Raw genomic sequence first — 27,927 nt, forward strand, 5'->3', positions numbered from 1 at the left:
AGCAGGGGAAACATGGGAAAGGAGACGGGGGGGTTAAATATGGCACAGGGGCTGATAAAAGGGGGCGGAAGGAGGAGGGAAAAACTGAGGATCAAGGGGAATCAAAGTTGGGGGGATGATGAGGCATATAGTTCAGAGCTATAGTCATTTATTTTACATTTATTTTTTTTCCCCTCAAATTTTCCTGTGAAAATGAGGGTGCGTGTTATATGCCAGTGCATGTTATACGCAGATAAATACTGTAATTCCCCTCCCCCCCCCCCCCCCCCCTCACATTCAGCAGGACATCCCTGTGTCCTGAAAGATCTTTTCGGGACACAAGGATGTCCCGGTTACCTTTTTGTGGCCCTGCAATAACTTTAAAAACGCAGGGGCCGCCGGGAGGTAGCCCATGCAGGGACATCACTGACGTCCAGTGCGTGCGCCCATAGGAGCGGAGCAGCGAGGATGCACGCATGGTAAGTTACCTACACGTCATCTTCAGTGCTCCAACCACTGCTCCTCCGGTCCCGGGACCTACTGCTATGACACCTAGGCCATAGCAGTAGATCATGACCCCTGGCCAGAGGAGCAGTGGTCGGAGCACTGAAGTGGGGCAGTAAACAGACATACAGTCTCCAGCCATACACTGTATATAACTGAAGGTTGTATGTCTGTGGGGGACACTGCCAACGTAATGTAGGGGGACTACAACCTAATGCGGGGGAACTGCAACCTACTGTGGGGGAACTGGGGGTGGGGTTGGTGGAGAAAAGTGTAGTGGAGAAGGACCAGGAGGGCATGAGGGGCTGAAGTTAGGTTGTTTGGGGTGGTGGGGGGTGAGGTAAGGTAAGTGTGGGTTTGGTAAAGGGGGCAGAGGAGTGTGAAGGGGACTGAGGGGGGGGGGGGGGGTAGGGGGTGCAGAAACGTGGAATAGTGGAGAAGGACCAGGAGTGTTGAAGGGGGGGACTTAAAGGGGTACTCCACCCCTAGACATCTGATCCCCTATGGATAGGGGATAAGCATGTCTAGGGGTGGAGCACCCCTTTAAAGACCAGGGGAGGAGTAAGGCGAAGTTTCCAGAGAAAGCAAAAGCACAAGAAAAAAATGCCAAAAAAAAAATTACCATAACACAGGAAAAAGCAGTAGCAGTTTTTCTGTGTTATTGAAGGTAAAAAAAAGGGGGAAACCTCGCCTTAGGGGTCTCTGGGAGCAGGAGTCTGGAGGAGGACTTAGGGGTCTGGGGGGGGCAGAGAGGTCTGGAGGAATTAGGGCTCGTCCACAATACGAACTTCCGCCAGCAGAATTTTGCTTGTTTTCAATGGAATGCTGCTGCTCTGTGCACACTACGGAAGACACAGTGTGTGGTAGTATTATTTGTAGAGGGCATGATGTTTGGCAGTATAATATACAGGGTACACAGGGTTTGGCAGTATAATATACAGGGTACACAGGGTTTGGCAGTATAATATACAGGGTAGACAGGGTTTGGCAGTATAACATACAGGGTACACAGGGTTTGGCAGTATAATATACAGGGTGCACAGGGTTTGGCAGTATTATATTTAGGAAGCACAGTCTCTTGTAGGGTTATAATGATTGTTGTCTTTATACAGAGGATGAGGATCGGCTGGCAGTGTGTGGAACCAATGATGTCTGGGCGTCAAACTTTACAGAGGAAGATGGAGCTGGAAGAAGACCTGGCGTCTGGACCAGATGAAGAAGAAAAGGAAAGACAACAGAGAAGACGTCTCCTGTGAGTCATTTTATGTTTGTGTTTTCTCCTGTCACATTAGATCTCTCGTCACTTCTAAGTTTTGCAGTAATAATGGATGACACTGTACTCCAATTTGAGGCTCCAATTGTTACAAAACTACAACTCCTATAATGCCTGAAGCTCTCCAGACATAATGGGGGTTGTGGCTTTGCAACAGCTGGAAAGAGTGACTTGAACTGAAGTGATTTTAGACCATGCAGCCATTTTATTTTAAACGGGGGCCTGACTCCTGTGACACCCACAAAAACAAAAGGGGACATAGTATAATATACCCAGGCCTATTTTTGGTCTCAGTCTGTTCCTTACTTGACAGGCCCGCAACTGGTCTCAGTGGAAGGGAGGGGGGACTATCGTAATGAAGTGCTCAGTCTTCCAGGCAGTCTTAATCTGGCCCTGGTGGCATACTACGATTCTCATAACAAACAGGATGCGTCCCTGCACACTCCTGCCGCTGCCAGCACAGACTAGACAACGCTAGAGGTTAAATGGACACACCCCTTTGACAAGAGGGAATGGCAACATCTTGTCTTCAATTTATTCATACATTTTCAGGAGCAACTGCACTAAAACTGATAACTGGAAATGTAAGTATTCACTAAAACCAGTGTAAGGGCAGTACAAGTAGCCCCTAGAGACATGTTAGAAGATTAATTAAACTGTCTTTGTTGCCCACAGCAAGTGCAGCGCTTATTTTAAGGGGTTATCCATGAATTGAAAAACAGAGTGGATTTCTTCCCAAAACAGCACCACACCTGTCCTCAGGTTGTTTGTGGTTTTAAAATTTGTCTCCTTTCACTTCAATGGAACTGAGCTGCAATAACACTAACCCCTGTAATATAAGCAGAGAAACAAGGATATGTGTCAGAGGTCACCCAACCAGGTGCTTTGCCAGCATGTTTGGAGTTGTAGTTTCACAGTCAGTGGTTGGTAATCATTGACATCATGAATTAAATATGTGAAAACATAGTAAACTGAGTGATGGCAGAATTGTACAGTGATCCCTCCAGTAATACATTAATTGGTTCCGGAACGATCATTGTAATTTGGATCTATTGTACTTTGAAACCAACTATGTGGAAAACTAGTAACTGGTTCTGAAGTCTCCTAAATGTTTATCCCAAATAATAATAAAATAAATAAAAATAAGATTCTAGGTAGGATGTTGAAAATATTGTAACCTGAGGAATCACTGTATAGGATAAAGCATTAGACCCATGTGGATGACGCAAAGGAGTCCGAGCACCCAAGTAATTGTTGTCTGAAAAACTGGATTTTCTGTTAATATTACATTAAAGGGGTGCTCCGGGGAAGTTAGCAAAAAAAAAAAATCATTCCACAAAGCCACCAAAATACCTCTTCTGTGTTCCCTGTAGTTATCCATGCAATTTTGCCAGCTTTTGTCACCTAAATATTATTTGTCCAGCAGTCAGTGCAGCTCTGTGTATTGGCTGCCAGCTAATTGTTTTTACTATCTGTGTGCATGCTGTGTTGTTGTAAACAGAGTGAGCAGTAACCAGCAATAAATCATGCTATGCTCTAAATGGCAGCAGTCAGTGGTTAGATCTACAGCAGGAAAAGAGCAGCATTATGTGCCGAGTTGTGAATGAGTATCTTTACTAGGCTTCTTTCACCGGTTAGCTCCTCACAGGGAGAGGGAGGGGAGGTGTGCCTGTGAAGCCAGAAATCATGTGGTGTTAGTCTTGCAGGAGGGTGGGGGCTAGTCTCAGTGAGGGGTTTACAACAAAGACAAGCAGGATCTGAATATGACGTCTTTCTCTCACTCCCTGCATGTAAGTGACAGCTGAAAGAAGGAAACTGCTCTATAAAGCTAATGAATGATATTTAGACAAATAAATAAACAGGTTGGTGAGAGAGAGAAAGGATGGGCTATTGGTTTAGTTCCTCGGAGTACCCCTTTAATGTCCGTGTGGCCCAAGAGATAAGTGGACAGGGTTTTCAGCACTATTAACAATTTCTTATAGTGAACATAACCAGTGCTGGTAGGTCACAGCCCAGCAGAGCACTGGCACTATGGACACGCTGTAGCTGCAGTCTTTGTTGAAACACAAATCACAGTTCTAAAACTTTGGCACAGGAACAGTTTGACCTTTACTAACACTCAAAGCCAATGGGGCGCTGAGGGCTTAAATAAATAAAACATTTGCTAAGATAGATAGAAAAATGTTTGGGTTGATAAAAAGGCTCACGGACAAGGTATCAGAAGAGATAGCTCACACGTCTCTCCACAAGTGGCATAGTAGCACATTATGTTTTCAGTGCAAAGCTTGTGGTGGAAAATCTGGTCCCGGATAAGTGTGCTTATAAATTCTATTTCCAAGGCCAAGTTTTGGTACACCAAACATAAGCAAGAATGTATTGGAGAGACTGAAGAGGAAGATAGCTTTGGAGATGATTTTGGAAACTCTTGGGAGTCTCTTCCAGAAGGCTACCAGCTTATATGCAAACCATCAGCTCTTGCCCAATGGCTGCTTAAAGATATTCAGCGCTTAGTCCTTGAGCCAACACACTGGTGGTGGAGTTGTTGGCCAAACCTTCAGACCTTTATTCAACACCTCATTCCACCGGATAATCCTTTGGAGTTAGCCAGGGAATACCTGCAGCTCTCAGATGGTGGTATCATTGCTTTGGACTGGGTTGTGCGACCAAGACATATTGCAAAAACAAGAAGGGGGACAAATGTTACAGATAACCCCCCATTACTCCTGGTTATTCCGAACCCTTTTGGAAAGCTTACCAGAAACATTCTCAACCTGTGCCTACTTGCATTAGGAAAAGGCTACTATCCAATAATTTTTAACAGACGTGGGCAGAATGACTGTCCGCTTACAACACTTAGACTACAGGATTTTGGGGAACCTAGAGATCTAAAAGAAGCTGTAAATTATATTTGTTTTAAACATCCAAGTTCTATGCTATTCGCTGTAAGTGAAGGACTTGGGTCTGGGCTGCTGTTGTCTTATCTGGGAGAATATGGCTCATCTAGTTCAATGACCGCTGTGTCCTGCATTTCACCAGTGTTTCGCTGCCAGGAGTGGTTTGAAACTGGACTACCATGGTTTTATGAATGGCCTCTGCTGCTTTATCAGAAAGCAAATCTTAACAGGTAATGCAAAAGCAAGAGTAATAGGATGAATTATTGAACATTCTAGTTAAGTGGTTATACGTAACAGCATAGTCTACAACAACCATTACTTGTATTTTATAACTGGCTAAGCCGAGCTGAAGAGGCTATCCTAAGAGTTAAAATGTATCCAGAGCATAGGTGTAATGCAGCTCAATTCACTCAGGGGACACAGGATTTCCATTCTCTGGAACAATGGGGATTCCAGTGATCAAACCCCAGCTATCAGTTAGTTAGTTATCACCTATCCTGAAGATTTGGCTAAGGACAACACAACCATTTGAAAGTGCACCTTTCAGTGATGACATTTTACCTTAATTCTGTAGGTCAATACGATTACAATGATATCCAATTTATATAGATTTTACTATTTAAATTGTCATTTGACCCCTATAACAATTTAATTTTTTTAATACATGGCTGTTTGAGGGCTCATTTTTGGAGCCGTGATCTATAGTTTTTATCAGCACCATTTTTGTTTTGATGGGCTTTTAAAATCACTTTTCATAATTTTTTTGGTATATGAAGTTACCAAAAATCGGTAATTCTGTTTACGCCATTAGTTTTATTAACATTAGATCTTAAAGGAGATATCTCACGCAGAACTATTTTCTGTCATTATGCCCAGGCTGCCAGAATATAAAATAACAGGACTAACCTGCTGCCACTCCCCAGGTGCTCCAGTCCTCCACTGCCATCTTCTTTCTGGTTGCCAGTGGTCAATGCATCACACTGTGTCTCAGCTAAATGCCGGCCGGAGCGATGTCCTGCCTCAGTAATAGGCTGAGCATTGGTTGTAGCGGCTCAATGCATCACACTGCTGCTCAGCCTATCGCTGGCCAAGGCTTCCAGGGCCCAGAAAGAGGACTGCACGGGGGGATCGGAGAAGGACACCAGAGGCACCATGGGAGTGCTGGAGGCAAGTACAGGTTTACTTTTTTTTATATAACACATGATCAGTGCCAGAATGGCAATCGGTTGCACCAGGCATTTGGCGGTGCTGTTGCGGGCCACCCATCTGCCTAGTGCCAGACTTTACCATTATTTTAATTAAACAAATGCGTCCCTGTATCCCTGATGTCACGGACGTCCCTGCCCTGCCTGCTCCGCTCCGAGCAGGGAGGAGAATTGCTGGTGCCGCACCCTGCCGACCAACCCTGCATTAGTTGAAAAAAACTTCTTGATTGGGGGGGGGGGGGGATAGGAGATAGAGGGGTATGGGGTGGGCAGAAAAGTTGGAAGGAAAGGAGGATGATTTAGGGTTTGGGGGGGGGGGGGGGGTGAAAAAAAAAAAAAAACACTTGGTGACTAAAACAGGAGCCCAATCCACTTGTCCTGGTACACAAAATAAGGGAAGGTTTTGTCTTTTCCTCCTCACCTTCTAATAACCATAACTCTTAAAAATTTCCACCTATGTTCTTTGCCCCACCAACTGTACCTGTACTTTGTAATGACATCACTTAGTTTACCACCAAATCTACCGCTTAAAAAAAAAAAAAGTATTGTTAAGGGGAGAAATTAAAAAAAAAAAAAAAAAAAGCAATTAAGCAACTTTTGTGGACTTCAGTTTCTATGCAGTGCACTTTTCGCCCTGCTCACACCATTGACTATGCTGTTTAATTAAGGTTATATTTTCCTAGTTTGGAAATTTACACACACGGCATTACCACATGTATGTATATATATTAAAAAAAAAATTTTTTTGTGATTCAAACTTATTAGTGGGAGGGGCTTATTCATATTTAACTTTTTTTTTTTTTTTTTTTTTTTTTTTTTACACTTTATTCACAATGTTTTTCCATAAAACAGCATTGATCAGTGTTATCGGCACTCCATTGCTAGAGCCTGCAATTGCTAGCTACAGCATAGGAGTGCAGATTGGATGAGACTAACCTCCATCCCAACAGCTGATTGGGACATCCACGTCAAAATCGCGACGTCCTGATCAGCTACCGGCACTAGAATTTGGCACTTTTAGACGCTGCTATCAACTTTGATTGCGGTGTCAGTGGGATTTACGGCATTAACCCTTTATGTCCGGCATTAGCCACAGGTATGAAGCGAGCTTAGCTCCTAAGCTTGCTTCATACCAATGCGGCGCTGCTGGGACAAATAAACACGGTGTTCTGCGGCAAGGGGTTAAATCGGCACTCGCTTGGGGCATGTCCCGAGCGTCGGACAATAGGATTTCCACAACTGTAAGTTGAATGAAGGATGACTGAGGGATCTTGGGGGAGAAGGGGGCATGGGGGTCTGAGGGTAAAAGTATGAAGGAAAATGACCGGGTCTGGGATGGGGAAAAAGGGGGATAGTGGTCTGGGGGTAAGAAAGTATGAAGGAGGATAACTGAGGGTTTGGGAACAAGAGGACAGAGGAGTCTAGGGGGATGAAAATGTGAATGACTGAGGGGTCTCGGGGGCAGAGAAGTCTGGGGGGGAGGGACTAAGGGATCTGAGGAAGGAGAGGAAGGATGGGTCTGGAAGAGGACTAAGGAGTCTGGGGGGATTTAGGGCCATATCCACATTCAGGACATTGTGCAGGCGGAAACCCGAGTCCAATTGTTTTCAATGGGATTCTTCTTCCCTGTTCACACTGCAGAATTGCTGCAGTGAAATACCATCATCGGAATGGATGTCCACACAAAGAATGAACATTTTAGTTTATTGGGAGGACGTCCATTCTGCTGGCAGAACTCTACCAGAATGCATTGCCATCTAGAGAGATTGCGCACATCCGTGCGATCCTACTGCCAATGGCTTTGGCGGTGCTTGCTGCAAGCAGACATTCAGCCCTCTGAACGTTGGCAGTGTGGAGTAGCCCTTAGGATGAGGGGAAAGATGGGTCTGGGGGGGTGACAGTATAGGGGTGGGATTATGCCAAACAGAAGAAACCGTGTCTGGCAGTATTATTTTTAGGGGGTATAATGTCTGACAGCATTATAATGATTATTGTTGTCAAACAGTGGATGTGGATCTGCTGACAAAGTGAGGAATAATAATGTCCGAGCGTCAGACTCTGCAGAAGAAAATATAGCTGGAAGAAGTCACACACAGCGTCTGGACCAGATGAAGAGAAAAGACAACAGAAAAGAGGTCACTCAGGTCACTGATATCATTGTGTATTCTGCCTGCCAGGTGAACCTGCACCCCAATCTGTGGCTCTTCAGCTGTTAAAAAACTACAACTCCCATAATGCCTGAAGCATTGCAGGCATGATGGGAGTTGTAGCTTTCCAACAGCTAGAGAGCCACCTGAGCTTGATTTTAGACTATACAGCCCAGTTTTATTTTAACCACTTAACAACGCAGGATGTATATTTATGTCCTGCCCTGGCTCCCACGATATAACGCGGGGTCACACGGTGACCCTGCGTCATATCGGGTCGTCCTGGCGGCCGGGACCCATGGCTAATACCGGACATCACCGATCGGGATGATGCCCAGTATTAACCCTTCAGACTCGGCGATCAAAGTTGAGCGCCACGTCTGAAGTGAAAGTGAAACCTTCCCAGCAGCTCAGTCGGGCTGATTGGGATCACCGCGTTCAAACCGCGGCTTCCTGATCAGCTGTATGGACACAAGGAGGATCCCTACGTGCCTCCTGCGAGTCCGATTGCCGAATGACTGCTCCATGCCCGAGATCCAGGCAGGAGCAGTTGAGAGATGATAACACTGATCAATGCCATGCTATTGCATGGCAGTGATCAGTAGAAATTTGTGAACTTACAGTAATTTGATTTATCACAAACTTCATAAATTTAGTTCAGCTTTCAGGTGTTCCGGTGGGCTGGAAAAAGTGGATACAGTCCTAGGAGAGTCTCCAGCCCACCGGAGCACCTGAAAGCTGAACTAACTTATGCAGGCTAAAGTCAACAACTGCCGAGTCGAGAAGTTTGTGACGAATCGAATCACTGTAAGTTTGCTCATCTCTAGTGATCAGTGTAGGAAATCAGTGTGTGCAATGTTATAGTCCCCTATGGGGGCTATAACATTTCCAAAAAAAAAAAAAAGTGAATATAAAGTGTTAATAAATGTGATTTAACCTCTTCCCTAATAAAAGTCTGAATCACCCCCCTTTTCCCATAAAAAAAACTATGTAAATAAAAATAAATATAAACATGTGGTATTGCCACGTGCGTATATTTCCGAACTATATATAAAATATATTATTAATTAAACCGCTCAGTCAATGGCGTACACGTAAAAAAATAGCATATTTTTTTGTCACTTTTTATACCATAAAAAATAAATAAAAAGCGATCAAAATGTCCGATCAAAACAAAAATGGTACTGATAAAAACCAGATCACGGTGCAAAAAATTAGCTCTCATACATCCCCATATGCGGGAAAAATAAAGTTAAAGGGGTCAGAAGATGACATTTTTAAACGTATTAATTTTCATGCATGTAGTTATGATTTTTTCCAAAGTGCGACAAAATAAAACCTATATAAGTAGGGTATCATTTTTACCGAAAAAATGTACTGCGTAGAAACGGAACCCACCAAAATGGCATTTTTTTTTCTTCAATTTTGTCGCACAATGATTTTTTTTTTGTTTTGCCGTAGATTTTTGGGTAAAATGACATTACAAAGTAGAATTGGTGGTGCAAAAAATAAGCCATCATATGGATTTTTAGGTGGAAAATTGAAGGGGGTTATAATTTTTAAAAGGTAAGGAGGAAAAAACAAAAATGCAAAAACTGAAAAACGTGCTTAAAGGGGTATTCCAGGCAAAAACTTTTTTATATATATATATATATATATATATATATATATATATATATATATATATATATATATATATCTCTCAACTGGCTCCAAAAAAGTTAAACAGATTTGTAAATTATTTCTATTAAAAAATCTTAATCCTTCCAATAGTTATAAGCTTCTGAAGTTTTCTCTCTAACTGCTCTGATGATGATGTCACGTCTCGGGAGCTGTGCATGATGGGAAAATTTCCCCATAGGAACTGCACAGCTCCCGGGACGTGAGTCATCATTGAGCAGTCAGAAAACAACAACTCAACTTCAGAAGCTAATAACTATTGGAAGGATTAAGATTTTTTAATAGAAGTAATATACAAATCTGTTTAACTTTCCGGAGCCAGTTGATATATATAAAAAAAGTTTTTGCCTGGAATACCCCTTTAAGGGGTTAATGGGGTGCGCACTTTTTTCATTTTATCCCGTCCGGGCTGCAAAATAAAAGAAAACACACTTTCTCTTACCTGCCAACGAGCCCCGGGAGCTCCGGTACACTCCGGTACAGGTGTCCGGTCCCCGGGCTGTATTCTTCTTACTTCCTGTTAGCCCGGCACGTCACAAGGAGCTTCAGCCTATCACCAGCCGCAGCGATGTCCCGCCTCTGCAAGTGTTAGGCTGAAGCTCCGTGTGACGTGCCGGGCTAACAGGAAGTAAGAAGAATACAGCCCGGGGACCGAACGCCTGTACCGGAGTGTACCGGAGCTCCGGGGGCTCGTTGGCAGGTAAGAGAAAGTGTGTTTTCTTTTATTTTGCAGCCCGGACGGGATAAAATGAAAAAAGTGCACGCCGGACTACTCCTTTAACTGCATAATCTAATATGCCTGGGTCTATTTTTGGTCCAAGACTGGCCTTGCACACGATTGGCATAGTTCTAACCCTCCCCCCCCCTCCCTTCCACCAGATAACCCCTTTAAGGCCAAGTTCAAATCAGCATTAAGCGCTCCGTCAGGGAGCTCCGTTCGCTGATTCCGCTGAAATGAAGAGACCTTTGCAGAGAAAAAAATCCATGTCAGGTTTTTTTTCTCTGCTAAAATCCTGCAAAATAACAGACAGACATCTAATGAAAACTCATGGACCCCATTCAAGGTGAATGGGACCTGCTGGGATTTGTTGTCCAGTGTCTCACCCTCCATCTAACCCTGTTATCAGCCTGTATAACTGAGCTCTGTAACACTGATGCAAACTAATTATGTAGACCTTGATCAGTGCAATTGAATGCCATTACATTGTCACATTACGCAGTAATTCTAAGACAATGCTGTCATGTAAATGGAAACCTAGTGATTTGCAAAGTACTGCAATGCGAATAAACACAAATGGCATTAAAGGCTCTTCTGTTTGGTTCTAAAAAAAAAAATACATACCCAGCAGTCAATATTAACTATTTCAGCTCCATTTTAGTTTAAAAGTTTTTTTTAGTTTTAAATGCATTTTAGTTTTAGCTTAAAAAATCTCAGAATGTCACATGCAAACAGTGAATAATGATAAAAGGTGGTAAATGTAAACAGTGTTCATAGGAAAATGACAAACACAGTTGAAGACAAAGATAAAATGCATATAGGTTGCACTGTAATCAAATACACTCCTGCTAGTTATGTACACATACTTCTTCTAAGGCTAGGTTCACATTGCCGTTCACATCCAACCCGTTAACCCGATTGGACCCTAAAATGGGTCGGTTGCAAACAGCTACTACTGGGTCCCAACAGACCCCATTCACTTGCATGGGGTCAGTCTGGTAATTTTACAGAAATTTAGCAGAGAAAATAAAAGTGTTTTTTTAAACTCCCGTCCTTCTGGCCAGATTGCCAACGGAAATCCAAATATCAGAGCCCGACGTCAATGTTAACGAGGCCTTATCTGGACTGATATGTACGCTGCTGGTTGGATGCATAACAATATAAAATAAATAGGTTTGGGCAAAACAACAGAACAGATGCGATTAGACTGTCTAAGTGCTGAAAGTCCAGGAGATTCCTGGTGGGAATAGGAGAGCTCTAGTTTCACCATAGATTTTTTCTGTGTGTACCTCCCACGATCAACGGGACCCGAGGCTCAGAGTGGAGCACGTGCTGAAGGCGGCACACACTCCATTTTTTTCTGTGGGAGCTCCGAAAGGACCCGAGTACAGCACTCGGGCATCATCAGCGCTCTCATATAAATGAATGTAGGGCACGCCGTCTACCAGTAGCAGACACGCGTTCCTCAGTGAGAGAGCCGGGGTCTCGGAGATTGCAGGGGGTCCCAGTGGTCGGACCCCCCCCCCCCCCTGCAGATCGCTTTGCGTCCACATGAGGTACGGTATATCCGTACTCGGGAGAAATTGTGTTACAAATTTTGGGGTCTTTTTCTCCTTTTACCTCTTGTGTAAATGAAAAGAATGAGGAAACACCAGCATGTTAGTGTTAAAACTACATTTTTGTTTATACTAACATGGTGTAGCCCCCAACTTTTCATTTTCAAAAGGGGTAAAAGGAGTAAAAGCCCTAAACTGTTGCCTTGAAATATGACAGGGTTCAGGAGTGAGAAAGCGCCATCTGCATTCGAGGCCTAAATTGGGGATTTGCATAGGGGCAATGCCAATATGGTGTTTGCCTTCTCCACCAAAAATACCCTACGGCAGTGTTTCTCAAACAGGGTGCCTGGACAGTCAATGGCTGTTCAACAATGCTGGGAGTTGTTGTTTTGCAACAGCTGGAGGTTCCGTTTTGGAAACACTGCTGTACCAGACCTTTTTAATTCCTATGGGGATGGTAACTGTGTATGGGTGTGTGTATATGAAGTGTTTTACTCTTTACTTTGTGTAGTGTAGTGTTTTTAGGGTAAATTTACAGCACATTTCCTGCTGGGAGTTTGGACTGCGGCAGAGAATTCTCTGCCGCAGCTCAATCTCCCAGCGGTAAACTCACTGTAAACCCCCGCCCGAAAAACACCACCCTACACAAAATAAAGAGTAAAACACTATATATAATATATATATATATATATATATATATATATATATATATATATATACCCTTACAGTTACCACCCTACAAAAATTTTAAAAAAGTCTCGTACGGCACTGTTTCCAAAACGGAACCTCCAGCTGGTGCAAAACCTGTGTACCTCCAGCTGTTGCAATAGTTCAACTCCCAACATGCACTGACAGACCGTGCATGCTGGGAGTTGAAGTTTTGCAACAGCTGGAGGTACACAGGTTGAGAAACACTGAGTTAGGTAAAAGACCCTTACTCAGTGTTTCAGAACCAGTGTGCCTCCAGCTGTTGCAAAACTACAACTCCCAGCATGCACTGACAGCCGAAGGCATGCTGGGAGTTGTAGTTATGCAACAGCTGGAAGCACACAACTACACCTCCCAGCATGCCCTTTGGCTGTCTGTGCATGCTGGGAGTTGTAGTTATTTTCACTGAAGAACACCCTTTATATTAAAATTTAACTTTTATTCTCTACTATTAAAATTATTCAAAGAAAAAAGCCCCGTGCATATATAATCAATTATGATACTCAAGATAAAAGTAACATATCTCCATCAAGTGTACAAGAAGCGTGTGGAGCCCCCCAGTCCAACATGAATAAAACAATGGACTGGTAGGATCCCAACACACAATTTCCGGCTACACACCAAGAAAATTTCAAATGCACACACAAATAATAATTGCTATTTGAAGAAAAAACAACTCTCAACGCGTTTCACCCTGCTATTATCGGGGATCCTCAGGAGAGACACCGGACAAATACAGTATATTAATGCAAAATGACAGATTGAAACTTAAGCATCATCTGGGACAATACCCCAAACATATATTAGATGTGCTCAGTGCAATTAAGGATAAACAGACGCTCCCACAATGGAGCACTCACGAGACCCCGTAGTTATGCAACAGCTACTGCAGCCAAAGGGCATGCTAAGAGTTATAGTGGTGTGACTCCAGCTGTTGCATAACTACAACTCCCAGCATGCCCTTTTGGCTGTGCATGCTGGGAGTTGTACTAATTCAAAAGCAGGAGCCACACAGGCCTCGCCTCCTGCTGTATCCCCTCGGCCGCTGCTGCCTCCAAGAGAACCCCGCCGCCCACCAGACTCGGTAAGGGACCCCCGCTGCAGGGACACTGCCCAGCAGGGGATGTGAGGTGGCACCTGCTGGGCAAGGGTGATTGGTGTTGCCTAGGACAGCACCAATCACCCTTTTTTCCGGGTCACCGGAGACCTGATTAGCTTGGAAAAGCTGTGATTCCCTGGTGAATTGTCCGATTCATCACGCGATTGCCATTTATGGGGGGGGGGGGGGGGGGGGGGGTTAGGGGCGGGGATCTCAGGACCACCCCAGGCGTTGTCACGGGGTACCTGAACGATTTCAGCAGGCATCCCGTTCCATTCATTGCCCAGTTACTGGCGGTGAACGGAAACGCAGAGGGTGTAACCTGGGCATGATAAAGAAAACAGTTCAGAAAACACCAAATCAGATCAGTTATTTCACTTCAATCTGGAATCTGACTGCTGAGCAATAAATGACATTTTCTTTGCACAATTATATGTAATTTACTAACACACACTGATGTATCTATCTTTTGCAGATATTTTACTGCTTTAGGAGAAATTCTATCCACCAGGCAACTATTTGGAAGCAACTCTCTAAAAGAGCTTCATGAGACATTACATTGTCAGTGTGAGAATAGGAAAGTGAGCTGGGACAGCTATTGGGAACATAATGACCCTTTGCGTGACGTGGATGAAGTTGCAGTCCCAGTATTATGCATCTGTAGCATGGACGATCCTATCCGAGGATCACCGCAGACTACGCTCCCTATTGAACTTTTTAGAACCAACCCTTACTTTTTACTCCTTTTAACACATTATGGAGGTCACTGTGGCTTTCTTAGAGAATCAAACGTAGCATGGAGTCATGATGTTACATTAGACTATTTTCGATCCATAACAGAGTTTTTCCGTACAGAAGAGAAGAAAAAGTGGTTCACACGACGAAGGAGCTCAAACCTGATGACCAGACGGAGAAGGCCCACGCTGCAAAGACAAGAAACCGCTGTTTATAAAGATCTTGAAGAAGAGATTTTTAGCTGGAAAAGGTCATACACCAGGTGAAAGTACAAGTCATATTGGACAATATAATAAACAAATACATAACAAATGTTATAAAGAGAATCTGCAGACAACGGGAGAGATTAATCAACCTCGTAGAGAGAAAATGTGGAGCATTGCAATCATCTAGCTGCTTTCCTTCTTCAATAGCCTTTATTAGGGTAGGGTCACATGTGCTATATTTTGCTGTGTATTTTCTGCAACCAATTTTGCTACCTGATGACTTCAACAAGTAGGAAAATATGCAGCAAAATACAGGTGGTGTGACCCTATCCTTAAAAATAAAAGAATCTGATTGGCAACTGCCCCAAATGCATTCTCTCTCCCTCCATGTCTTTATAGGGACACCATTTTATCTATTAAATGTGATATCACCTTATTTGTTTTTACTAAATAAAACTTGATTAGAAAACAATTCAGATGTTTTCATATTGATTGCATATTTTTATTTCATGTTATTAACCTCAGTGAGAAAATTTCTTCCTTGAGACATCACTGTAAGAACTCTCTGACACATGTAGAGGTCACTTCCACTATAGATACAGAGCTGATCCCTCCCCGACTGTGCCGTGACTACTGTTGCCTTGCTTCTCAGCTCTGCAGATGTCATGGTCCCCCATGACTGGTTGCCGGTAGCTACCTATTTCACTTGTTTTCTTTGCGGGTACCAGCTTACAGTTTCTGCCCATACCCATCTTTACCTGTATAGTCCCTGCTCCTCCCTGGAGCTAGTGGGGTTTTGTTAAGATTGCGTGACTGTAAAGGCAATGAATGCAGCAGAAGGTGGGGGGTCATGTTTTTTATGAACAGTCCAGGGATTTGTTGCAGAAATACAGTCATGGCCGTAAACGTTGGCACTAGGGATCGACCGATTACCGGTATGGCCGATATTATCGTCCGATAATCACGATTTTGGACATTATCGGTATCGGCAATTATCTTGCCGATAAGCCGATAATGCCCCGCCCCCCGCCGCACCCCCCACCTGGGCGGTATACCGGTATGGATTTTTGCCCATACCGCTATACCGGTCGGGCCCCTCCCCCACCCTCCGAGTCAATAAAAAAAATTAAACTTACCCGTAATGGGGGTGGTCCGGGCCATCCATCCTTCCTGTAGTGTCCGGGGGCGTTCCGGGTGAAGAGTGAACTGGTCCGGGCTGTCCTTCTCCCACGGTCTTCTTCTCCACTCCGGGCAGGCTCCGGCCTAGTACGCTGCATAGACGCCGCTATGCCGTGATGTCAGGTGCGTCGCTGCGCACGGGCGTCACTGCGCAGCGGCGTCTATGCAGCGTACTAGGCCAGAGCCTGCCCGGAGTGGAGAAGATGACCGCCGGAGAAGGACAGCCCGGAACGCCCCCGGACACTACATGAACGATGGATGGATGGCCCGGACCACCCTGACAGGTAGGGGAGAGAAGCGGGTGGCGGCGGCGGCCTATGGCCCCGCACAAGCCACTGCAGATCATTGATTTAAAGCGCCCGCTTTAAATCAATGATCTGCAGCGGTGTCGCAGGGGGTTAAATAGCCGATAACTTATACCGGAATATCGGTATAAGTTATCGGCTATCGGCCCTAACCTGCACCGATTATCGGTATCGGCCCTAAAAACCGATATCGGTCGATCCCTAGTTGGCACCCCTGAAATTGTTCTAGAAAATGAAGTATTTCTCACAGAAAAGGACTGCAGTAACATGTTTTGCTATATACATGTTTATTCCCTTTGTGTGTATTGGAACTAAACCAAAAAAAGGGAAGAAAAAAGTAAATTGGACATAATGTCACACCGAACAACAGAAAGAGGAGAAGAGAACTGTCTGGGACTTTTAACCTTGAGATTATTGATATTTATCCACAAATTTGGTTCTCAAATCCATCTCCAGAGATCTAGATTTGCCTTTGTCCACAGTGCGCAACATTATCAAGAATTTTGCAACGCATGTCTCTGTAGCTAATCTCCTGGGTGTGGATGGAAGAGAAAAATTGATGAAAGGTGTCAATGCAGGATAGTCCAGGTGGATAAGCAGCCTCAAACAAGTTCCAAATATATTCAATCTGTCCTGCAGGCTCAGGGAACATCAGTGTCAGCGTTAACTATCCGTCGACATTTAAAGAGAGACCTGGAGCAGTTTGCAAAGGAAGAGTGGTCCAACATTCCAGCTGAGAGGTGTAAGAAGCTTATTGATGATTATAGGAAGCGACTGATTTCAGTAATTTTTTTCCAAAGTGTGAGCAACCAAATATTAAGTTAAGGGTGCCAATAATTTTGTCCAGACCATTTTTGGAGTTTGGTGTGATTATGTCCAATTTGCTTTTTTTCCTCCCTTTTTTGGTTTAGTTCCAATACACACATAAAGGGAATAAACATATGTATAGCAAAACATGTGTTGCAGTAATCCTTTTCTGTGAGAAATACTTAATTCAGGGGTGCCAATTCAATTCAGGGGTGCCAACATTTACGGCCATGACTGTATCTAAGGATATTACATTAAAAGAGAATTATCATGCAGGATAGGGGATAAATGTCTGATTGCACTAGGTCCACCCGCTGGGACCACTGCAATCTCCTGCACGGCGACCGACATGCCCCCTTCACATCTCTATGGGAGAGCCGGAGATAAAGCGTTTGGCTATCTCTGGCTCTCTCATAGAGATACACGCAGGGGGAGACAACAGTTGCTTAGTTCCTGAGGAGAGCCAGGGTACCATCCATCCTCCCGTCCTTCGGATAGGGGATACATTTTTCTGCACAATAGTTCTCCTTTAACCTAAATGACGTTTGCAGAATCCCCTACACATGCTGCAAAATCAACTCCAATTCAGATAAGTTTTTCGTTCGCACAAACTTCTGCAACTAATCTGCTGCATGTGAATATACCATAAAGGCCCTAAAGGTACAATATTTTGACACATTAAAAAGGGGTTATCTGGGAGGAGGGAAAGTAATAATCCACTTTTGAGGAATGCCCTTATGCAGGGTCTAATGACAGACTACTGATACTGTGGCATATTCTCACCTGGTAACTGCCCCCTTCATCTTTGGTAACTGCCCCCTTCAACTTGTGAATCGGCAAGGAGGTGAAAATGGAGCTTTAGGAGCTATATAATCCCCTAATCATCATATCTGCTTGCTAGTGATCATATCTGATTTGTAAACAAATTATATGACAATCATTTGTTAAAGTTATTCCAGAATTGGCACACAGAGCTTTATAGTGAGATCATCATACAGTAGGAAAAGGAACCTCAACTACAGCTGACCTAAAATGTTTTAAGCGATTTAAAGGCGAACTCCGGAATCTAACATCCTATATCCTATTCACAGGATAGGTAATAAGTGTCTAACTGTTGGGGGAGTCAGACTGCTGGGACCCTCTGTGATCTCCTGGCCGGCACCCCGGCTCTCTTTATGCACAAACCAATGTTGACCACTGAATGGACCGGTTGTTGACACACACCCTCAGCCAGCACTAAAACCCTCAGTCAAAAGACTGCATGAATTGATGTAGATATTCTGCTGCAGATTTTGGTGTAGAAATGCTAAGGATATTTTGCTGCAGAAAATCCACATGTACTACGTTGCTTGTGACCCTAAACAGGTAAGTGTTTGACCCACAGTTATATTAGAGCATTAGGTCATGTTCAGATGGCCGATTCTGTGTGTGGAAAACACAGGCGGACATTCCACACTTTCGAATTACCCGGCAGGAGCTAGGACCGCTCAGAAATGCCCTGTCTCTGATGGCAATGCAATTCCAAGCAGAATCTGTTGAAACTACAGACACCGGAATAGGGAGGTTTCTGGCCTGGAAAATTCCCTGTGTACAGTGCAGCAGAATCCCATTGAAATCAATGGGACTCTGCTGCAGTGGAATGTCCATGGCAATATATTCCTGTAGAATGCCGCACAGAAATTTCGCCATGTGAACATAACCTAAAAGTGCAACCACAATCACAGACTTATAAAAACAGACTTATATGAAGGGGAATCTACTCACCACTTATACTTACACGGTGATCTAAACAGATGCCGGTGGTGTGTGTGTGTGTGTAGAGTCACACGCTAACAAGAATTTTTTTCACTCTTTGGTTCCACTACTTTGTTAGTCGGTGAAAAAAGTAAGATCGGCGTTCTTGGATGTTAGGTGCATGTTCACACTAACTTAAGCTGTGCTGGAAACTTCACATCATAATCAATGTGGAATCTGCTGTGTAGACTGATGTGGTTTGATAGCGCAGCTTTTATTGACAGCTTAAAGTGGAACAGTGTGAAAGTAGTGACATGTTACTTTTACTACATGAAGACCACACAATTACTTCTGAAATCAATAATTGTTCGTTTTTAAGGAGAGACTTTTTTATTTATTCCGAAATTAATGTGGTTTCTGCCGAAAAAAAAAACTGATGAGTTTTCGTTGTGTGAACTAGACTTAAAAGGGGGTACTCCGCTGCTCAGCATTTGGAACAAACGGTTCCGAACGCTGAAGCCGGCATCGGGAGCTCGTGACGTCATAGCCCCACCCCCTCATGACGTCACACCCCACGCCCCCTCAATGCAAGTCTATGGGAGGGGGCATGACAGCTCCCATAGAATTGCATTGAGGGGGTGCGGGGTGTGACGTAATTAGGGGGTGGGGCTATGACGTCACGAGCTCCCGGTGCCGGCTTCAGCGTTCGGAACAGTTTGTTCCAAACGCTGAGCAGCGGAGTACCCCTTTAAAAGGAAAACTGTCATCCTCTTCATCCACACTAAACCCAAAAAAACTGGGTTATAGTCTGGGTGAACAGGAAAACGATGAGGGGGGGGGGTCACTGACTCCAATACCAAACTTACCCCCGGAGATCTGTCCCTCCAAAGATCAGCTTCCATCTTCTATGAATTGCGCACTGAGGCAATAATCGTTGCTGGTCACATGAGCACTGCGCTGACTGAACACTCACCTGACCAGCGACAATGAATATTCAAACTGAGCCAGCAGGCCCACCTCTAGCATGCAATTCACTAAAGATTGAAACAGATCTTCGGAGGGACAGATTTCCAGAGTGAAGGTACATATTGGTGTCAGAGACCCTGCACCGGGGGCCTGTTCACCCGCACTATAACCCAGTGTATTAGGTCTAGTGTCGGTGAACAGGATGACCATTTTCCTTTAAGACAAGTATAAAGAGTAATATATTCTATCCAAATCAATATAATATACAAACACTGCACAAATGCAGCAAAGAACCACTCTGAATGTGTACTAAAATTACTTTATTACAGTTGATTTTTAAACATTTCCTTTGCTATGATACAAAGGATAATTACAAACAAAATATTACATAGGATTTAATTTCTCTCCTTTTTCTGACAACTTGGTAACAGCTTTAAATGCACAATCTATACAATTAATACAGGTTATATAATATATTGTGAAACCAGAGGAATACCAGAATACTGACATTACACTGTACAAGAGACCTCACTGTACAAGACCCCAAAAGGCAGTGGTGCGGGAAACACTACACTGCAGAGAAAATGCACACCCGCAGGAAGGTAGACCAGAAGAATATGGAAATGTGTGTGGGATTTGTGCTGATCTCACAGAAATGAAGGGGGGATGTAAATGCATAAAAATCCATACTATCCATAATTGGTAAAATGACTATTGTATAAAATGATGAGTAAAAGTAGGGCTAAAATAAGAGCATGAAGCAGCAGGGGATGTCTTAGCTATCACATGAAAGGAACTCCTAAAGCTAAAGTGCTACCTACATGCGGTGCACATGGCTTGCCTTACACCATTCTGGTAAATAGGATAAGAAAACTGTAGTCACATCCTAAGGAATCTATTGTGACATGACTGATGGTTACAATCTTGGCCTTTATAGAACTTTTTGCTATGCAGAGAGGCAATAAGGCACGGCATTGGGGATTCTGATTATCCAAGGACAAAGTGAATACTGCAGTGGGCAGGCTCAAATTGTGAGTTTGGTGGGACCCGGGGGCTTGCTGGCACCCGTGCACTGTTGATTGGGAGTGCTGCTTATATTATTTATATATATATATATATATATATATATATATATATTTAATTTTTTTATATTATATATATATATATATATATATATATATATATATATATATATATATATATATATATTTTGATTTAATATATATATTTAAAAAAATTATAATATTTAAATATATATATATATATATATATATTTTTATTTTTTTATTTTTTTTTTCTTTCTCCTCAATCCAACACAGCAACTACCGTTCATATACAAGGCCGCATGCAATAGTGACTGCTGCTCATCTATACAATACACACACCAGCGCCTCCTATTACTAACTCGTCAAAATGACTGGTGACCCTAGGCATATGTGCAATGCCAACTATGGTACAGCGCTCCACGTGTACGTGTCACCTATGCCAACACTATGCAACAGCTGTGCGGGCTGAATAAATATGCATGCAAATACATCAACTCACTCCGTGCCCCACCAAATTCACTAGTCCCCACAGTGGCCATGATATGGAAACCAAGCTGCTTGTTCTAGTGTTTTACAGCAGAAACAATTGACTGAAATGAAGTTATGACTGGCATGTGCCCAAGATGGCAGCTGGATGGCAAGTACGACTACTATCTGCATCGCCAGCGAGCCACGTTCTACAGAGGCAACAATCTCAGGAATTTTGCCCTTTAGTCAGTTTCAAAAATGCCCCTTGGCAGAGTCTTTTGCCCAGGTATCTGCGGGTGTGCATTTGTAATCTCCCGTATTAAAGACATTCGCAGCCATGTGTGTCTTCACTAGAATGAAGGGGGGAGGGGAGAGAATTTTTTTTTTTTGTCTTTTTCTTTGTCCAGATGTTGCAAACAGTGGGAGTGTACAGAGTAAAGTGAATAAAGATTTCAACTTAAAAAATATATATTCTTGTAACTACAAATAAATGTGCAAATAAAAAAAATTCAGAAACATGCCGGGAGGAGGGGGGAGCAAGAAATGCAACAAGAATATTTCTTTATCATGACCAACAGAATGCAGTTAAATGGTTTGTTTTCTTCGATTCACCGCTGACAGAGGTATCGGGTATACATTGCAATGTGGGACATCTTCCTTTAGAACAGTGGTCTCCAAACTAAGGACATCCAGCTGTTGCAAAACTACAACTCCCAGCATGCCCGGACAGCCAACGGCTGTCCGGACATGCTGGGAGTTGTAGTTTTGCAACAGCTGGAGATCCACAGTTTGGAGACCACTGCTTTTCACGACCTAACCTGACCACTAAATGGCAACTATAGCACCAGATCTGTCGGTATCAAGCTACTGAAATTTAAAGGGACAGATTATCTTTTCATGGCATGACATGAACATATTAAACATTACATGTCCCATCTTCACCAGTTCATAGAAAATACAAAAGGAAAGAATTAACAGTATTTTTAAATTTACATTTTTAAATTTAAAATGTAGCAAAAAGTCAATCTTTAGGCCGGGTTCACACGGGCAAAAAATGTGCAGAATGTCCTCAGGAAAAACAGGTGCACATCAGAGTAACTGGGGGCCGCTAGGACCGCTCGTAAATGCACCGTCTCATAGATGGCAATGCATCTCTTTGCGGAAACCGCAAAAAACATTGAACAGGTTCTATGCCTTTGCGGAAGCCCAAATCAGATGTGCAAAGTGCAAGTGAATCCCATTGAAATCAATTTCCATGCGGAATTCTGCTGTGTGAACATAGCCTAAACCTGGCATGTTGATTCATCCAACATATCTTAATGGCAGGTGAAAAATTTGCTAATCTCAATGAGAGAGTCGCTGACCCCTGTTTAAAGGGGTTATCCAGGAAAAAAAAAAAATGTATATATCAACTGGCTCCAGAAAGTTAAACAGATTTGTAAATTACTTCTATTAAAAAATCTTAATCCTTTCAGTACTTATGAGCTTCTGAAGTTAAGTTGTTCTTTTCTGTCTAAGTGCTCTCTGATGACACGTGTCTCGGGAACCGCCCAGTTTAGAAGCAAATCCCCAAAGCAAACCTCTTCTAAACTGGGGGGTACCCGAGACACGTGTCATCAGAGAGCACTTAGACAGAAAAGAACAACAACTTCAGAAGCTCATAAGTACTGAAAGGATTAAGATTTTTTTAATAGAAGTAATTTACAAATCTGTTTAACTTTCTGGAGCCAGTTGATATATATATATTTGAAAAAAAGTTTTTTCCTGAAATACCCCTTTAACCAACAATTGGCAAGCAACACTGTCTCAGGGCCAGTAGTGGCATTCTGATCACTTCTGAAACCTGTATATAAAGCTGATTTATGTTGCAATGGATATGGTTCCAACATTGTTGTGCACTGCAAATGTACACCCCACTTATGTGTCAGCAGGATGGCTACATTTACCCAATATATCATGAAGGATAAACAAAAAAAAAAAAACTTTCGAGGGAAAGTTTCATTCAGTAGAGCGTTAAAATTTGTGTTAATAGAATTGTTAGACAACTCACAGTCCTTAGTCCTCTCAGCCAACCTTTTTGTTGCCCTACACGATACAAAGCAAGCTATTAGAAAAATGTACAATATACACAAATCTACCCCTTTTCCCCCACCTCCGCTTTTAATAAACTCTCCATAAGCCTGGTAACACACAGCGTGGACTAAACAAATCCTTCAATACATTTTTTATTTTAGTTACGCGGCTGGCTGAAATGGGCGCTGGGATCTCATAAATAGAACTTTTTATTTTTTTTTGTTTAGCAACCTAAGTGTTAATAAAAATGCTCTAGCATTTACAATTTATTAAGTCAATATATCTTTGTGTAATATGCACTAAATATTTTTAATTTTTTTTTAATGTAGATTATTTACACCAGTGTCTTTGCTGCTCTATCACCTTCCTCATATTCAACAGAAAGAACCAGTCCCTGCTACGAAACTAGTGATAGACAAGGAAAAAAAAATAATAAAAATAAAAAATGTGGTACTAAAACAAGATTAAAACAGACTTTTCAATACAACCCTTGTTGCATAAATCCACATTTTTCCATTACTCTCCATAACCAAATCATGCCACACTTATAACTTTGCAGTCCTCACTAGCTATGGGACAGCTACAATTCTTCAAAGTTAGGTGTCACTTGTACTTGTATTCCTCATGAAATAATGCAGATGCATATTTTATTTTAATTCTGCATTGTGCTGTTCCTCTGTTATTCCTCCTGTCCATGCAGAAACTTATTTTCAGAGTGATGCCATTTCCCTACACGCTGACACTGTCCAATCAGTGCTGGCAGGGTTAGCCTGGGACAATGCCCCATTGAAAAGAAGAATGGTCACGACTAGAGATGAGCGAACTTACAGTAAATTTAATCCGTCACAAACTTCTCGGCTCGGCAGTTGATGCCTTATCCTGCATAAATTAGTTCAGCTTTCAGGTGCTCTGGTGGGCTGGAAAAGGTGGATACAGTCCTAGGAAAGAGTCTCCTAGGACTGTATCTACCTTTTCCAGCCCACCGGAGCACCTGAAAGCTGAACTAATTTATGCAGGATAAGTCATCAACTGCTGAGCCGAGAAGTTTGTGACGAATCAAATTTACTGTAAGTTCGCTCATCTCTAGTCACGACTAGAGTTGAGCAAACTTACAGTAAATTGGGCTCGGCTGTTTACTTTAGTCTTCATAAATTAGTTCAGCTTTCCAAGGGCTCCAGTTGCCTGGAAAAGGTGGATACAGTCCTAGGAGACCTAAGACTGTAATCCAGGACTTTTACAGGCAACCAGAGCCCTTGGAAAGCTGAACTAATTTATGCAGACTAAAGTAATCAACAGCCGAGCTGTGAGGTTCACTACGAGCCAATTTACTGTAAGTTCGCTCAACTCTAGTCACGACAGTAGTCTATTAAGTCATATATTTCCAGGAGGAACAACAGAGGAACAGAACAAAGCAAGATTTCGCTGAATAGATCCTCTAGAACTGATATTTCAGGAAAAATGCAAGTATTTACTAACCAGACATTTAAGGAGTGCTGACCGATCCTTTTTAGAATGGTATCTGGATGAAAGGGAAAACTAAGGGAAGCAAATGGGTAGCCATTCCAAAATATACTACTGTAACTACAACTGGTCTGGCAATAAACATGACTTCCCATATGAAGTTGGCAAGTGTAGAATGGCATTAAGAGAATCGGAATGTTTCTCAATTCGCTTCTCAAACATTCACATGTGCGCACTCTCAATGCAAACAAACTTGTCCGTAACCAAAATTAAAAGCTTCTGTATTTCTCACACATGGCTTGGTTCCTAGTTCTGAATGTACATGAAGTACCACCTCTTACCAAATTATTATAGAATACAAAAAATAAAAAAAAGTGCATCATCGAGCCAAGCCATGCACATACGCTTTATCCCCCCCACCTCTCCAACCGAAAACACATTCTCAAGCACAAGCAGGACCTAAAATTGGCACATGGTCTATCAAAGGTAGCATAATATAGTGCAATGCCAGCTGTTGGTGGGACATCCTTTTGGCTGTTGGCACTTGGTTTCTTACTACCCCTCTGCAGTAGGATTCCGCAACAATAAAATGAAATGGTTTCCAATGACGGAATGTGCGCAGAGGATGCCACGGCTGAAAAAGTCACAATCCACTCTTCTCTCGTATATGCCGCCCTAACAAGTCTAATGGAAGCCGAGTTCAATATACAACAGCTGGAAAGCTGCAATATTAGTGTAACTAGTATCAACTTAGTCACTAAACTTTGGTGGAGAAGGGTCCTCAATATTAAAGGGGTTATCCAGGAAAAAACTTTTTTATATATATCAACTGGCTCCAGAAAGTTAAACAGATTTGTAAATTATGTCTATTAAAAAATCTTAATCCTTTTAGTACTTGTGAGCTGCTGAAGTTGATTTGTTCTTTTTTTTTGTCTAAGTGCTCTCTGATGACATCTGTCTCGGGAACTGTCCAGGGTAGAAGCAAATACCCATAGCAAACCCATTCTACTCTCTGCAGTTCCCGAGACAGACAGAGATGTCAGCAGAGAGCACTGTTGTCAGACAGAAAAGAACAACTCAAATTCAGCAGCTGATAATTATTAGAAGGATTAAGATTTTTTTAATAGAAGCAATTTAGAAATCTGTCTAACTTTCTGGAGCCAGTTGATAAATAGAAAACATTTTTCCTGGAATACCCCTTTAAAAAGGGAAGCACCGAATCTCTTAACTACATCACTACCATGGGGCCATCATTACGGCTGCAATAATCTTTTTGGTTCAATTTTATCATTTTGAAAACTTTTTTTTTTTTTGTAAAACAGGGGAAATTTGGAAAAAATTATGAAATCCATAGACAAGCATTATCATGTAAAAGAAAACTCAACTTTGAGTCACATAAAAACAACCAATCTCCAGTGGTCACCAAACTGTAGACCTCCAGCTGTTGCAAACCTACAACTCCCAGCATGCCCGGACAGCCAACGGCTGTCCGGGCATGCTGGGCGTTGTAGGTTTGCAATAGCTGGAGGGTTGCAGTTTGGTGACCACTGCAAAGGATATCATAATTATAAGGCTAGTAAAGGACTAAAAGAGGATCTTCTACCTCAGTGCTCAGTTTCCAAAATACTGTACCTGTTCCAACCATAGGCTGCATTTATGACAGTGTTTTTCTAAAGGAATTCGGTAATTCTACAGCACTGAGGTGAAATCCATATTCCAGGTTTAACATGCCTCCATAAGTCAATGTATTCGAGAATTGAAGAACACTCACCCCCGCCCACCCACACACAGTGTTAATACCCCTAAAGTAGTATTCTCTTTCCTGGCCTAAAAAAGGATTTGTTGTAACAATGTTTTGTATAATGCACACACAGCCTAAATGGAAGTGAATGGCAAATTTAAAAAAATATATAAGAAAAAATATTAAAACACAAAAACAAAAAACTGATTATAAACTAAGGGCTAAAAAGCAGCTATATCTCAAATAGTGAGCGTATAGGTGGTTGCATTGTGACCCGCAAGTTGACGCGACCACAACATGACGGTCCGTAGAAACCCAAACCTGCTGGATTTCAACTATTGTTTTCAATGGGATTCCGCAGTCCCATTCAGACAGCAGGATTTCTGTGGCAGGCATTCTGCCACGGAAATTCCGCTTTGTGCAAAAATATAAGAGAAGTTAAAGTTCAATGGGTGGAATCCCATTGATGTCAAAGGGGCTCGAATTTGTGCGGAATTGCCGTGTGAACATAGCCTAAAAAAAAAAAAAAGAAGAGTTTAGAACACAGTTAGATTCCCTATGTTTGGTGTTTTACATATGCCTTTCCGAAATTCTATTTAAACGCAAACAGTGTGGAGGAAAGCTAGGACAGAAACAATAAATAAAAAATATGGTAACTTTTCGGTAACCAACTTGTTAGATCTGTCTTTCTCAGCATATAAAAGAGGGTGTAGCATCCTGTTAGGGTATGTTCAAACTACAGAATTTCGCGGTGTGAACGTAACATTAGCGTGAACGGGTCTCCGCTTGACCCGTTCACACTGCGGAATTTCAGCGGCGGACAATTCCACCGCTGAAATTGTTCCGCGCAAAGAAAGAACATGTTCATTCTTTGCGCGTATTCAGCGAGCACTGCATAGCCGTCAATGGTGACGGCTCAGTGCCCCGCGGGCATAGCGGCCGCCAGACAGAATCTCTGCTGGCTGAATTCAGCGAGCGGAGATTCCACAGTCTGAACGCACCCTTACTGTTAAGTCTTCAGTATTTGCGAGGCATTTTATTGATGGTATCATCCTCATGGTAGGTCAGAATCAGATGGCTTTGTTCATTGTGTAGTGGTAGTTACAGGTAACTGCAGCTCAGCTCCTGCTCAAAGTGAACAGGCGCAGCACTGCAGTACCTTGGCACCACCACTACACAATGGATGGAGACACCTGCTTCAGACCCCATTTATTATGTCATATGTAGTCCTGCAAACAGCTAACCAGTGAGGGTGCTGGGTGTTTGCTACCCACCAGTCAGAAATTGATGGCCTATCTTTTATAATAATATTTTTTCCTCTAACTTTACAGGTACACTTTACAATGCAGCACTGTGCAGAAGCATTTCTCTAAATTCTCTTTCTTTTCAACTAAAAACTATGCAATTGGAGACAGAGCATTCTGCAGTCTCCATAGCACCCGC

At 42.7% G+C, this 27,927-nt stretch overlaps 1 protein-coding gene across 1 annotated transcript; it reads left to right on the plus strand.

The window, feature by feature from the left end:
* The first annotated feature begins 3,998 nt into the window (after nt 1-3,998).
* On the plus strand, nt 3,999-15,669 carry ABHD15 (abhydrolase domain containing 15). Its single transcript, XM_056559018.1, has 2 exons — nt 3,999-4,880; nt 14,239-15,669. The coding sequence occupies exons 1-2, from the start codon at nt 4,024-4,026 to the stop codon at nt 14,762-14,764; spliced, it is 1,383 nt and encodes a 460-aa protein (XP_056414993.1). The 5' UTR covers nt 3,999-4,023; the 3' UTR covers nt 14,765-15,669.
* The last annotated feature ends 12,258 nt before the right edge of the window (nt 15,670-27,927 follow it).

Source organism: Hyla sarda, chromosome 2 (assembly GCF_029499605.1).
Source record: "Hyla sarda isolate aHylSar1 chromosome 2, aHylSar1.hap1, whole genome shotgun sequence".
In the NCBI taxonomy this organism is placed as follows: Eukaryota; Metazoa; Chordata; class Amphibia; order Anura; family Hylidae; genus Hyla; species Hyla sarda.